At 37.4% G+C, this 15,037-nt stretch overlaps 1 protein-coding gene across 1 annotated transcript in view; it reads right to left on the bottom strand.

Moving 5' to 3' along the window:
• Positions 1-2,196: 2,196 nt before the first annotated feature.
• Positions 2,197-15,037, bottom strand: part of ccdc80 (coiled-coil domain containing 80) — a 43,388-nt gene continuing 30,547 nt past the window's right edge. The window contains exons 6-7 of the mRNA XM_073045505.1: positions 11,740-11,820; positions 2,197-4,688 (exon numbers count right to left, since the gene is read on the bottom strand). Coding sequence (XP_072901606.1) covers positions 4,372-4,688; positions 11,740-11,820 — 398 coding nt within the window. The 3' untranslated portion in view covers positions 2,197-4,371. The remainder of the gene's footprint in view (positions 4,689-11,739; positions 11,821-15,037) is intronic.

Consider the following 15,037-nt stretch of genomic DNA (forward strand, 5'->3'; position numbering starts at 1 on the left):
AAGTTGGATTTGGACTACGGCTTGGTAATCACTTTCTCTTTACTCATGGTCAGGTTACACATCATACCAGGAGACAAACAGTTTAATCAGTGTTTGTATTCCATTTGAACATCTGAAATAAATCCAGTTTATATACTGATTAGACTGAAATAAGCTCATATCTGTGGAAAGAGAAAAAGATTTTTACAAATGCTACCTGACCTGCTGAGTGCTTCCAACATTTTCTCCTAAATCACTGAGCCATGTCACATTTAAATGGCCAGCAGTGAGAACAATCTTTTTCTTTGGAGTACTTGCCTACATAACAAAAACACTCCTTGGAAACATTTTAATCACCCATGGAATTTCTCATAATTATTGCACACCATTATTAAATTTCCATCAATGAGAAGATGTCTAAGTTATACCTTGACTTTATACCTTGATCTAGGGTTAATAGAACCTGTGGTCTAGCTATCAGACACATTACAGCAAGAGATGCAAGATTACTTCGAATAGAAAAATATCATGGCCTCCAGGGAATATACACAATTCACTCATGTGCATATATTAAAAAGCAGAAATAATTTCAAAGTCCTTTATGATCAATCATAACACTCTTAAGGAAATAAACCAGATTCAATTAAATAACTTCTTAATTATAATACTATTAGAATCAAATAAAAACAGAAAATTGTTGAAATAATGGGTCAAGAAGCATCTGTGCAGAGAGAAACAGCATTAAATTTCAGGTAAAATTTACACCAGCACAGATCAACAACCTGAAACATTAAGTCTACACACACCTCAATACATATTCTGGATGACCTGCTAAATATTTTTATTGTTTTGGTACCTGTTTTGTATTTTCAGAAACATGATTTAAAGTACAGATATCTGAGTTGAAACTCTAGTTCTGTCTAAGTTATTTGTGTGGTAACACAGAATTTTAGGCAAGCGTCTTGATTGGCTCCTGTGTGAGTTAAAGAACTTGCAAGGAATTTTGAATCACAACATACTTACAAAAGGTATGAAGGCACTGTGATTTTCCAGTGAGACATGTGATTATGCTTCAGTGTTCCATTTGGCAGAAATCTGAACATCATGATTGCAGATAATTTGACAACGTGTAATGGTGAGCTGTGACTGAATTGATTCCACTGTGGCTGTCTTACTGCTTTTGCCTATTTATTGACCTTCTTCAAATTGTAGAAAAGTGTGATTAAAAAGGAAAACAACATGATGAACTTGACCTGATTCTGTTTTCCATTAAGCAGTCCATTGTCAGAAAATTACATCTCCATTTCTGTTTTATATTTTCAGATTTGAAAGATACTTTTGTAATCCTTTGTCACTTTGAGGTGTTTTAAGATCAACCCATTTACTCTTTTTTTAAACTTTAACAAAATTAGCAAAATTTAACAAAATTCAGTATGCAGAACAGAAAATATGATTGGAATAGAAAATTTGTTGTGTTGTGAATGCCCAGTTTCTAAAAGATATGAATACATGGTGAGATAGGTTTTATGACAGCTATTGTGATTTACACAATTCAGCAGCCACATGATTTTCATTGCCTTGGAGTTCAATGGAAATAGGATTAGTGAAGTTTCTACAACAGGACCCCCAGATAGCAAGATGAATTTTTTTTCCAAACGTTTAGATAAAAAAAATATCACAATGAGCAATGAAGATTTGGGTTGTCAATTTTAGGTGTCGTATTTTTAAGTATTGAAGACACTCCGACACAGAGTCATGCAGCACGTAGATGCTGCAGGTCTGACAGTATCTACGTATACGCTGTTTGACCTACTGAGCTCCTCCAGTACCTGTATATTACTCAAGTAGTGTGTCATAACATTAATACATTAGTAGTCTTTATCAAAGTAGAAGTGGCAAGGTATTAAGAAGCAGACATTAATAAATGGGTCATCTCTAACTTTAAAGATTAGCAGAATATATGCATGTATTCTGTGGCTCTTTGCAAACCCTCTGCTGAAGATACTCGGCAAATGTAAATAAGCACCTAAGAAGTTTCTTGGCATTGGGCAACAGAACTCTCTTTGCAATATCACAGCTGAGCTCAATCCAGGCCTAGATTTGATCGCATACAACTCACACTAAGCATCCTGTGGATTGCTAGTTAGAGATTATTACTTCTCTTTGCTGCAAGGCTGGGCTCCATATGGCGCTCTGAGTACAGCTAAGTTACACCAATGATCAGAATGAGTTTTTATTTGTCTGTTCAACCAGCTGAACTAGCAGTGAAACAATTTTGTATATCAAGTAGTAGTATCACATAACATCATTTCAAAATAAGCTTGGGTTTATTTCCAAACCAATGTTTTTACTTCAAATACTTCGGAAATTTTTTAACATATTAAATGATGTAAAGTGCAAAGGAGATTAAGCACTTATATACAGAAAAACAATAGCATAGTCTGAAAAGGAAGGTGTTAGCACAATATTTAGATTTTGATGAGATGAGAAAACAGTAATGTGATAAAAGACATTAAGTTGCAAATGGTAAAATTAAAAGTACTAGCAAAGTGCAGCATTTATAATGAATAATGACACTCAAAAGAAATGAAGCATCATTTTTCAAAATTCATGAACATCTGACCAATTCCATCATTTTCTCTTCCTCATGAAGAAGTATATATATTTAAATATTATGAAGGTTCTTTCACAACAGTATGACAATGCCACCCCACTACTGAACTACCTGGTCAGAAAATTGCTCATGTTGTAATTGCTTCCCCAAATAAGTATGATTTGGCCTTTTGTTAGTCATCTGAAGAGGAAATTCACCTAGATTCTAATTGTTACTACCCAAGAAGGCTGTTTTTTAATAATTCTAAGGTCAGTGATGGTCAACCACTGTACACAGTGTAATTTATTTCTTGCACTGCGGAATTTCTCAACAGTTCAATGAGTAAACTACAATAAACAATTTAATTGATTTTTTAATAACTATATGAAAAAACCCCTAGTTCAAAAGTATTTTTGGACTAGAAATGTTTGTGCTGCAACATGCTGTGAAATAATACCCTGCAAATATGTATCTCCCTCCTTTTATTATCAACAAGACCTTCAGCCTACTGTAAAATGTTAGTTCAACTCATCTCCATCACCTAGGAATGATTCATACAAATAAAAAGACTTGCACTTACATAGTACATTTCACAATCTTACTACTTCCCAAAGTTCTTTACTGCCAAAGAAATAAATCTGAAGCTTAATCACTATTGTGAATAATATGGCAGTTTAATTGTGAACAGTAAGGCCCCAAAAAACAGAAGTGGTATTAAGGCAGGTAATTTTTTTCACAACCGTAGCAATCTGAAAGAAAAATAACATTGCTCGAAATGTTCAGTGCATTTTGCAGCATCTGTGGAAAGTGAAATGCAGATTTAATCTTCAAATCAAAATGACTTGAAATGTTATGTGTCATTCTACCTCCACAAATGCTGCCTGAACTGATGTGTATTATGGCATATTTTGTTTTATGATCTATCTCCTATGTCAAAGAAAAAGGCTGGTGCAGTTTCCTGTAGTTCTATCATACAGCCCACAGCGTAGTTTAATCTGAAAAATAAGTCTGTAGGCAGTACATTGTTTGCAGTTCAAGCTTTGTATAGGCCCTTCTTTGTAAATGTGCACTAGACATAATGCAGAGCCAAGAGTATGCCATCCTTAGAGCCTTACAAATTGAATGTATGAATACTTTCATAGTGCAGGCACATTTTTTCTCTTAGATAAGTATACTCATCATAGGTGATCTGTACGTAGTATCCAAATCTATATTTGAAATGCTATGCATGTTCCGTGTGCAATCAAGTGCATCCTATTGCAGCAGTTCTCAATAACACCCTAAGCAGTTGTTACTCAGACTAGTTTCATGTTTGCAGAATTCTTTTTTAAGTTTTTGCGTCCATGTAAATACATCTCAGTTGACACACACTGAAAATTCAGTGGAATGTTTCTGATTATGTATAATCTATACAGTAGGAGACCAGCTATTTCTATTTGATTCCTTAAAGCTGATGCAAATCTTTCTCCCTTTAATACATAATAAATATGTAGAACAAACAAAACATCTCTAATTATGGATATACATACTTTCCATGTTAAGTACCAGCTATAAAATATTTCTTGCAAAAAGGCTGACAACTACTATTTGTTCTTTGAATCAACAGAATTTAGAGATTAGTCTTTCAATATATCCAAAATATAATTGAAAACTAACATTTTCCCTGATGGCTATGATGGAGTTTGTTCAGTAATTATATAAAACAAAACTCCAATCGGTATCAAATGCGATATATTGGATTTTTTACGAAACTTAGTCCATGGAATATGCGGCATTTAGATCCAAAATGTCACCCTTTTTTAATAAGGGTATCCACCATAGTGACCCTGTTGATGATATCCATCTTGGTAACCATGGTATCCATGTCCATATTCATCCTCTGGGCAACGCATACCCAAAGATTGCTGAATGGCCATTTCCTGTCGGCGAAGTTGCATGGAGTCAACAAGGTCATACACAATGGCCATATTCCACATTGGGGTTGGATACCACGACTTGACATTTCCATCCTTACCAACCAGGAGCATTGAGAAATACTCTGGGCTCACTTGGAAATAATTCCTTAGGTCTTTTACCAAGGATGGTGAGAGATCTTCACGATCAACAGACGAAGTTCCTGTAAATACAGCGAACAAAGTCAATTCATCTTACCAAACATACATTCTAAAAGATTCTTCAGTTGAAATGCAATTTCAGTGCAACTCCATTTAGTAATCCAATAAAAATGTAAGTACTCAATTAATAAATAACAATATCTTATAGAATGAAGATTTTATCATAAAATTCAATGATTATCCTTACTATTAAGAAATTATATATTCTGTTCTGAGATAGACTATCTTCAGCTTTATATGCACTTATACAAATTTATTTTGCATAGAATTAGAAATGGCATATCAAAAGTTTAAAATGTCAATCTTTGCATCAAAATATATTAAAATAGTCACATTTTAAAACTTTTTAAATGTGTTCAGTTACTGTAATATTTGTATGGCATTGCTGCTGGAATATTAGCCTTATAAATATCTCAATAGAGAACATCATATATTACAAAAACTCAGTCTCTGTACTCATTATAAAATACTTGATGCTTGTCTTGTTTGGAATGTCTCCCAAGTAGAAATGACTTATAGAGCCATAAATTTCAATGCAGTACAATATAATGAACCACAATATTTCCTCCTAACTGTATCTCATTGCATGAGAAGCAGAAGAAAGCATTTTCTCACAGGATTTCTGCGTTAAGAATGGCCACATTCTTGATTTTTAGCTTTTGAGCAGAAGGCTGACAGCTATGGTATTAGCATAACAAGAGTTTTGAAAACTGCCACATCTGAGAAAAAGTTCCTCATGGAGTTTCAAGTTCCTCAAAGTGTGCTTCAGAAGTACTGTAGTGGGTTTAAACAAACAGTTCTTATACAGGAATTGGGAAATTGTTACTTGATGAAATCATCATTCATGAATTGCTATTTTTACAAGTTACTTTCAGATAGATATTGTTCTCTTCCGTAGATTATTTAATATTTCAGCAATATTTAAGTAATATTATAAAAATATAGTTTGATCAAGCATTCTTTGTTTTTTATATACTGTAATTCATTATGGATTACTGTATATGTAAGTACTGAACATGAATGGCATGCATTAATATGCCATGTTATATGCGAGCACGTCATGAAAGTAAAACTAAGAATACACATACTCCCGGCTCCAGGGTCTGTCTTCCAATTAGCTTCTGGAGTTACAAAACATAACAGTGTCGATGAAGTAGTTTTAAAATGAAGCCAAGGTGACATTGAAGTGCATTGTGATGTTTGAGTTAAACAAATACAGCATGTTTTTCTTCAGGGCGGGGGAGGTTCAATTTTTTTTAAAGTGCAGCACATGTTTCTTCAGAAGGTAAGAGATATGGTCAAGTTTTTAAAAAAAAGCAGAAAAAGGACAAAATTCACAGTACTGGGAGATAACAAAAATAAACTTTAAATAAAAGCAAAAATGGCTGGCTGCAGCAGAATGATAAGACATATTCAATTGCCCAACAGATAACTGGTTGATGTATACTGAACCAGTAGAAAATATAATAGCCAATGAAAAACAAGTGCCAGTGTTGCTGAATGCAACAGATGGAAAAACATAGTTTACTTAGAAGTTTGACTGTTCCAGCCAACCCAGACAAAATGGGCTTTGCTGATATCATAAACAATGCAGGAACATTTAGAACCAAAACCATTGTTAATTGCAGAGTGCTTTAGGTTTCATAAGTTGAATCAAAAGGATTCATGGCTGAATGGAAGAAATTGTCTGAGTTCAGTGAAGGGCTTAATGATGCATTGGGAGATCATTTACATTATGAAATCTTACAACAAGGCAAACAGCTGCTAGCTGAAGCACAAATCATATTTAAAAGAGCAGTTGTACTTGCCATATCAATGGAAACAGCAGACAGACACTATTGAGTTTCAGACAGGAATGATAGTGAGCATGAACAAAGTTGCAATGTCTAAGCAGAAACCTGCCTGGCTAAACAGGTTTTGTTACCTTTGCGGCAGCGGCTCACATACACTAGACCAATGCAGGATTGAAGATAAAATTTGTAGAAAAGGCAGAAAGGGCAACAAATTAAGACACATCAAAGAGCAATTTGGGCAGACAAAAATAAATGGACTCCATGGGGAAGAGAAAAAGGTCAAATTGCTGTTTCACTAAGTGCACTAATTTGCATGCTGTTGATGTAAAATCAGATAATGACGGGAGTGACACAGAACTGGGTAGCCTTGAGATTTATAATGCAAACACTAACAAGAGACAAGCAATATGGCTTCCATCAGAAGTGAATTAATTAAAATGGAACTGGACACTGGTTTGGCTGTTTCAGTCATTAGAAAAAAATGAGTTTGAATTGCATTTCGAAGATACTGAGCCAAAGCCTTCAGTTTTCCAAATAAGAATTTATACTGGAGAAAAGGTAACTCCTATAGGAATAACATTTGTAACAGCAAAATACAACAACTAGCAATCCACATTGGGCTTGTATGCGGTAAAAACAAGAAAGTCAGCATTGTGGGGCCGTGATTCACAAAGACAACTACAACTTAATTGGAGATCCATCCACCATTTGCATGCCACATCCCCTGCAATAGAATCAACTGAAAGTGAATTAAGAAGAAATAAGAATTCAGCAGTGTTCAAAGATGGCTTTGGAAAACTCAAACATATCAAGGGTAAAATAATATTAAACGAAAATGCCACACTCAAGTTTTACAAAGTCCTTCCGGGTCCTTATACCATCTGTGATAAAGTAGCCAGTGAGCTAGATCACATGGAGGCCGAAGGAATTCTTTCCAAGGTTGAGTGGAGCCCATGGGCAATGCCAGTGGTCCCAGTAGCCAAGAAGAATGAGTCTGTCAGGATCTGTGGTGATTTTAAGGTCATCATTAACCCAGTACTGAAAGTAGCTCAGCACCCTCTGCCCGGGATAAAGGATAGCTTTGCAAAACTTTCTGGAGGAAAACACTTCAGCAAAGTGGACTTAGCTGACGCCTACCTACAGATGGAGATGAAAGAGAGTCCAAAGTGTTTCTCACCATAAACACTCACAAATGGTTTTATTGCTACAACAGGCTTATTTTTGGAATAGCATCTGCACCTTCACTCTGGCAGAAAGCTATGGACCAGGTGCTGCAAGGCTGCCCAGGGACACAGTGTTACCTGGTTGACATCACTGTTACCAGTGAGGATGACAAGGAACATCTCCAAAATCTCAAGACAGTGTTAAAGAGATTAATAGAATATGGGCTCAAAGCATAATGCAACAAGTATGAATTCTTTCAACCAAGCATCACTTCCTGTGGTCACACCACTGATACACAAGAATTTCAAAAGTGTGCTGAGAAAATTCAAGCAGTGGTGGATGTCCCAAGGAAAAAAAAAGTGTAACAGTTGTGATCCTTTTTAGGATTTGGCAATTACTATAACAGATTCCTGCCAAACCTGGCTACTGTGCTGCCCTTTGAACTCACTTTGATAGATCAGTTAGAAATGGCAATGTATAAAGCAGTGTGAGGTGGCTTTTGAAAAGACAAAGGAAATGTTGACATCAGACAAGTACTCACACATTATGAGCCATACTGTCTAGACAAGCTTCCCTGTGATGCCTTTCCTTATGGTCTAGGTGCAGTCATGTCACATGCTATGAGTAATGGAAATGAACACCCATAGCCTTTGCATCACGCTCCCTTACCGCTGCAGAGAAAAATCACGCACAAATTGACAGAGAGGCCTTGAGTCTGGCTCGGAGTGTAAAATGTTTCAACTAGAACTTGTACGGGAGAGAGTTTACCCTTGTTACTGATCATTGATCACTAGTCCATTTTCAATCCACAGAAGGGTGTTCCACTAACAATAGCAACACAAATGCAGAGATGGACTCTGTTTGTTGGAGGACAAAATTACAAGATAAATTCAAGAGGACGACTAACCATGGAAACGCTGATTGATTGTCCCGTTTACTCTTGGGGACTGAGAGTTTCTGTACGATCCAGGTTGGGAGCTGAAGTGTTGGAGGTGCTACATGCCAGTCAACTAGGTGTGATCAAAATGGAAGTGTTGGCTCAAAGCTTTGTCCGGTGGCTTGGAATAGATCAATAGATTGAACAGCTTGCCAGGCACTGTACAAGATGCCAACATGTGCAGAAGAAGCTAAGAGCAGTACCTCTCTATCCCTGGGAATGGCATGCATTGCCCTGGTAGAGAATTCATGTGGATTTTGCTGGACCACTCAAGGGCACAAATTTCTTGGTAGTAGTGGATGTAGCTAGAAGGTGGCCAGAGGTGTTCCCAATGGCCTCCACTACAACTTTGCACCCTGCTGATGTGTTGAGAAGCCTCTCCTCAAGGACTGGTGTTCCAGAGCACTTAGACAGTGACAATGGACCACAGTTTGTTGTGGAATAGTTTCAGTTATTCCTGAAAATGAATGGAATAAGACATACGGTAGTACATCTGAACTGTACCACCCAGCTACAAATGGCTTGGCAGAAAGGTTTGTCCAGAGTCTAAAGAACGCACTGTAAGCAATGTCAGCAGAACACACAACACTAACACTGAATTAGAAGCTCCCTGCATATCACAATGCAGCACGCTCTACAACCAAGAATTCACCAGCGATGCTGTTCCTGGGTTGTCCTTGCACTCATGCTTGGATCTCCTCAAACCCAATCTCAGAAGGAGTATGCAGGACAAATAGCTAAGATGAAGTGAGGGCTCCTCAAACAAGGAGGTTCAATGTTTCACTCCTGGACAAGCTGTCTTATCAAGGGTCTACAGAGGTGATCAAAAGTGGGTACTTGGAAAGATTAAGGACAGAACTGGCGCACTCTTCTACACAGTGGAGGTTGCACCTGATATCATCTGGAGACAACATATCAATCGAGGAGAGCCGAGTCAATTGTTAGAAAAGAAACGAGTCCAGAGCTGTTAGAACCACTTCCTGCGGTCCCAGAGTCAGCTCCTACAACCACCACAGAGGTTTAAATTGTCCCATTCACAACCACAAGTCTCACCTGCCAAGCAGAGTGATCCCCTTGTCAGGAAAGATGCTATCCCACAAGAGTGAGAAATCCTCCACAGTGATTAAATCTTTAGGTTTGAATGGGACGATTTAAAATCTATTATGCTGTGGATGTCTATTTGGTAATTGCATTATATAGTATACTGTATATTCATAACATTACATTACAATATTCAGAACAATATTTGAGTTGAGATGCATTCTATATTGAGTTGGAGTTTATAGTTCAGCAGGAAGGAGTGTAGTGTATTCATTATTTCGGTAATAATGTAAATATATAGTTTCTTTACATAATTCATTATAGGTTATATGTAAGAAGAAGGTGAATGGCATATGTCATTTCATCATCATGTCTTATGTGAACACCTCACTAAGGTAAACCTAAAGAGACAAGTTTTCCAAACACTCACGTTTTTCTTTTGATTAGCTGCTGGAGTTACAACAGATAACATCTTCCAATAAACATACTGGATTTAGAAAACTTACAAGCTACTGCAAACCACTGGGAAGTTTGAAATTATGTGACAATGAAGTCAGAGAGTAACCTTATAGAAAACTGGGTTGTGGACATGACTGGGTGATGATGGCTATTGGGCATACGGCGGTAGGGACAAGTGACTTCAGAGATGTGATTGGAGGCTTGAATGATTTCAGTAATTGAGGTTTGGGGGGAAAGAGGAAAATGATCAATTGGAATAAAAAGAGAGGTAAAATTCTTGACGAGTGGACTTTTATATCTGAAGACAGCTTTAGCTATTCAATTAAATACAGTATGTTCTTGCTAGTCATGTCAAGTCCATATTTCTCAGGTTTGGCTGCAGTCCCAAAATGAAACATGTATAAAAAAAACACCCAGGAAAAACCTGCCTTACATTTTGTGCCCTTGTATATGCTTCAGCCAACTTTTTGAAGATAAAGTGAACAATTTATGAGAGCAGATTTGTTTCAAGTTGATAAGTTAATTCATTTTAATGTCTACAGAACACACACAAAACACAAATGATTAAGTCTCACTTTGTATAGAATAGTCCATGAAAACAATGCCACACACAATTTGCCTTAAAGAGGGTTCCTTTTCATCTTTTACCTGTTCACTTTTCAAACTCTGACTGATCTGAAATCCTACACAACCTCAACCATATCCTCTCCCAGCCAAGACATTTCAGTGCTGATATCACAGAAGCCTTCACAGTTTTGTCGACATCGTCCAGACACATTGTATTCACAAAATGAAAGCAAGTTTGTCAATCAGAAAATAATCAATGTCCAGCACTTATTTTTAATCTTTTGGCTTAAGCATTTTAAAGTGTGAGATCTATCAAATGAAGATTTAGTTCAGTAATTAAGGTTATGTTGGCATTCCTGAAGCATAAACTAATTCTCACATTTACTTTTATGGTAATCCCATATTTCCAAAAGAATTGCCTTAAGATATTACTTATCAAGAAGCAGTAACAGCCTCCATCTTAGAGAGTACTAAAAGGTGTCAAGGGGGCTAAAAAGAGAAAAAAAATCACTATAAAGCTTAGTGAGAATCAGCAAAGATTCTGTAAGCTTCAGGGTCATTACTCTTTACTAAAAACATTGTCTGGAAAGAGATAGATTAAACATCTGTTTTCTGAAAGAAATCTGTAAAAAGAGAAGGAATCATTTATCAAAGGCTTAGAAATGACTCTGAAGTAATGCTGATGACAAGTATGATCAGGAGTTTTATAGTATCGAAAGGAAACCAGATTAATGGATAACAGCATTAAGTAATCCCACCCCTCCATATCCTCATATTTCTAATAGAGGAGGTAACTACTTAAAAGAGATTATTATCATGCTTCTGTCAATTTATAAAACAAAATGTATTTTTTACCTATTTTGAAGTATCAAAATAACATTGATGAAAAGCTAGCCATGAGATGAAATGTAATCATGTAAAATTGTAAAGCCCCTCTTCTTAGTTGACCCTCTGGGCTGAAACATTATTTAACTATAAAACAGCAGCCTGTCTATATTGGAAAATAATAGCTGTCAAAACCAGATGAGTTTCAGCTCAAACAACTGTTTCAATATTGTTAAATTTATACAAAAGGAATGTAAGCGATCTTACCATTAATTGGATAGAGTTCCAAAACTCCTCCAACATCAGTACCCACACCCATCAACTTCAAAATGGCTAAATGACGTAAACCTGAAATACAAGAGATTTATTCTCACATTAATCTCAAGGACTAAAATTAGACCACAATAAATTAGATCAATTCTGAAAAAAAGAAACTTGGCATTAGGTACTGTATTTCAAATAAGCCAATAAAGTCAGTATCCAAAAGTCAGTTTGGAAGCAGAATTAGTACAAAATAAATCACTTAAAAAAAAACAAGAAAAGTAAATGAAATTTATGCATGGATTGAATGATATAAATAACATCCTGTTAGAATTAAAATTGGAATATCACTTTTCATAAAAGCAAAGTTCAAAGTAAATTTATTATACAGTATGTTATGATATACTACCAAGATTTATTTTCTTACAGACATTTATAGGAAAAAAGAAATACAAAAGAATTTTATGAAAAATGACACATTGACAAGGACAGACAAACAACTAATATGCAAGTGAAGAAAACCATGCAAATAATAATAATAGTCGGCCCTCCATATCCGCGGGGGATTGGTTCTGGGACCACCCGCGGATACCAAAAAAAGCGGATGCTCAAGTACATTATTATAGACAATAGACAATAGGTGCAGAAGTAGACCATTTGGCCCTTCGAGCCTGCACCGCCATTTTGAGATCATGGCTGATCATCTACTATCAATACCCGGTTCCTGCCTTGTCCCCATATCCCTTGATTCCCTTATCCATAAGATACCTATCTAGCTCCTTCTTGAAAGCATCCAGAGAATTGGCCTCCACTGCCTTCCGAGGCAGTGCATTCCAGACCCCCACAACTCTCTGGGAGAAGAAGTTTTTCCTTAACTCTGTCCTAAATAACCTAACCCTTATTCTCAAACCATGCCCTCTGGTACTGGACTCTCCCAGCATCTGGAACATATTTCCTGCCTCTATTTTGTCCAATCCCTTAATAATCTTATATGTTGCAATCAGATCCCCTCTCAATCTCCTTAATTCCAGTGTGTACAAGCCCAATCTCTCTAACCTCTCTGCGTAAGACAGTCCAGACATCCCAGGAATTAACCTCGTGAATCTACGCTGCACTTCCTCTACAGCCAGGGTGTCCTTCCTTAACCCTGGAGACCAAAACTGTACACAATACTCCAGGTGTGGTCTCACCAGGGCCCTGTACAAATGCAAAAGGATTTCCTTGCTCTTGTACTCAATTTCCTTTGTAATAAAGGCCAACATTCCATTAGCCTTCTTCACTGCCTGCTGCACTTGCTCATTCACCTTCAGTGACTGATGAACAAGGACTCCTAGATCTCTTTGTATTACTCCCTTATCTAACTCTACACCATTCAGATAATAATCTGCCTTCCTGTTCTTACTCCCAAAGTGGATAACCTCACACTTATTCACATTAAACGTCATCTGCCAAGTATCTGTCCACTCACCCAGCCTATCCAAGTCACCCGGAATTCTCCTAACATCCTCATCACATGTCACACTGCCACCCAGTTTAGTATCATCAGCAAACTTGCTGATGTTATTCTCAATGCCTTCACCTAAATCGTTGATGTAAATCGTAAACAGCTGTGGTCCCAATACGGAGCACCCCACTGTCACCACCTGCCATTCCGAGAAACACCCAATTCACCGTTACCCTTTGCTTCTATCTGCCAACCAGTTTTCTATCCATGTCAATATTTTCCCCCCAATGCCATGAGCTCTGATTTTACCCACCAATCTCCTATACCTTATCAAATGCCTTCTGAAAATCAAGGTACACTACATCCACTGGATCTCCAGTAATAATCTCCGGATTATTTAACCTCGACCCACTCTTTAGGACCTAGCAGAACACCGGACTTTATTTAACATGTCTCAGTGCGGTGGTCTTTAGGACCTGGCAGCGCAGCTCTGAATCCACAGGGTTTCTGTCCACAAAAAAGATTACGATCACAACTGAAAATAAAGTGGAAGTAATAAAGAGTTTGGAAAGAGGTGAAACGCCATCGGTCATTGGAAAAGCGTTAGAATACAGTCGGTCAATGATCGGAACAATTTTAACGCAGCATTTGAAAGGCCCGACCCCGATTAAAGCTACAATTATTACTAAGCAACGCAGTGGTTCAATTATTGAAATACACAAGTTTCTTAAGTGTTTTATATGCATAGAAAGGTAAAATATATACTATATGCTAAGACAAACGTTTTACTAACTGAGGCTACATAATACTGGATGTACCTGTTCCAACTTCATAGAACCATAGAACATTACAGCACAGTACAGGCCCTTCAGCCCTCCATGTTGTGTCGACCCATATAATCCTTAAAAAAAAAGTACTAACCCCACACTACCCCATAACCCTCCATTTTTCTTTCATCCATGTGCCTGTCCAAGAGGCTCTTAAATACCCCTAATGTTTTAGCCTCCACCACCATCCCTGGCAAGTCATTCCAAGCATCCCATAGGCCTTCTTAACCACCCTATCAACCTGTGCAGCAACCTTGAGGGATGTATGGATTTGAACCTCAAGATCCCTTTGTTCATCCACACTCTTAAGTAACTGACCATTAATCCTGTACTCAGTCTTCTGGTTTGTCCTTCCAAAATACATCACCTCACACTTATCCGGATTGAACTCCATCTGCCATTTTTCTGCCAAATCTGTAGCCTGTCTATATCCTCTTGTAACCTTCGACCACCTACAGCTCCATCCACAACTCCTCCAATCTTTGTGTCATCCGCAAACTTACTCACCCATCCTTCCACCTCTACATCCAGGTCATTTATAAAAATCACAAATAGCAGGGGTCCCAGGACAGATCCCTGCGGCACTCCACTAGTCACCGACCTCCAGGCAGAATACTTTCCTTCCACAACTACCCTCTGCTTTCTTCCTTTAAGCCAATTTTTTATCCAAACAGCCAAGGTTCCACTGATCCCATGCCTCATGACTTTCTGGATGAGTCTCTCATGAGGGACCTTGTAAAATGGTTTGCTAGAGTCCATGTAGACCACATCCACTGCCCTACCCTCATCAATTTCTTTTGTTACCTCTTCAAAAAATTCAATCAGGCTCGTGAGGCATGATCTTCCCTTCACAAAGCCATGTTGACTATCCATGAGTAGACTGTACTTCTCCAAATGCTCGTAGATCCTATCCTTAAGAATCGTTTCCAGTAGATTGCATACCACTGACGTAAGACTTACCGTTCTATAGTTCCCAGGTTTCTCCCTATTACCTTTTTTAAACAAGGGAACTACATTTGCCATTCTCCAGTCC

The sequence above is a fragment of the Hemitrygon akajei genome, chromosome 5, assembly GCF_048418815.1.
Source record: "Hemitrygon akajei chromosome 5, sHemAka1.3, whole genome shotgun sequence".
Lineage (NCBI taxonomy): Eukaryota > Metazoa > Chordata > Chondrichthyes > Myliobatiformes > Dasyatidae > Hemitrygon > Hemitrygon akajei.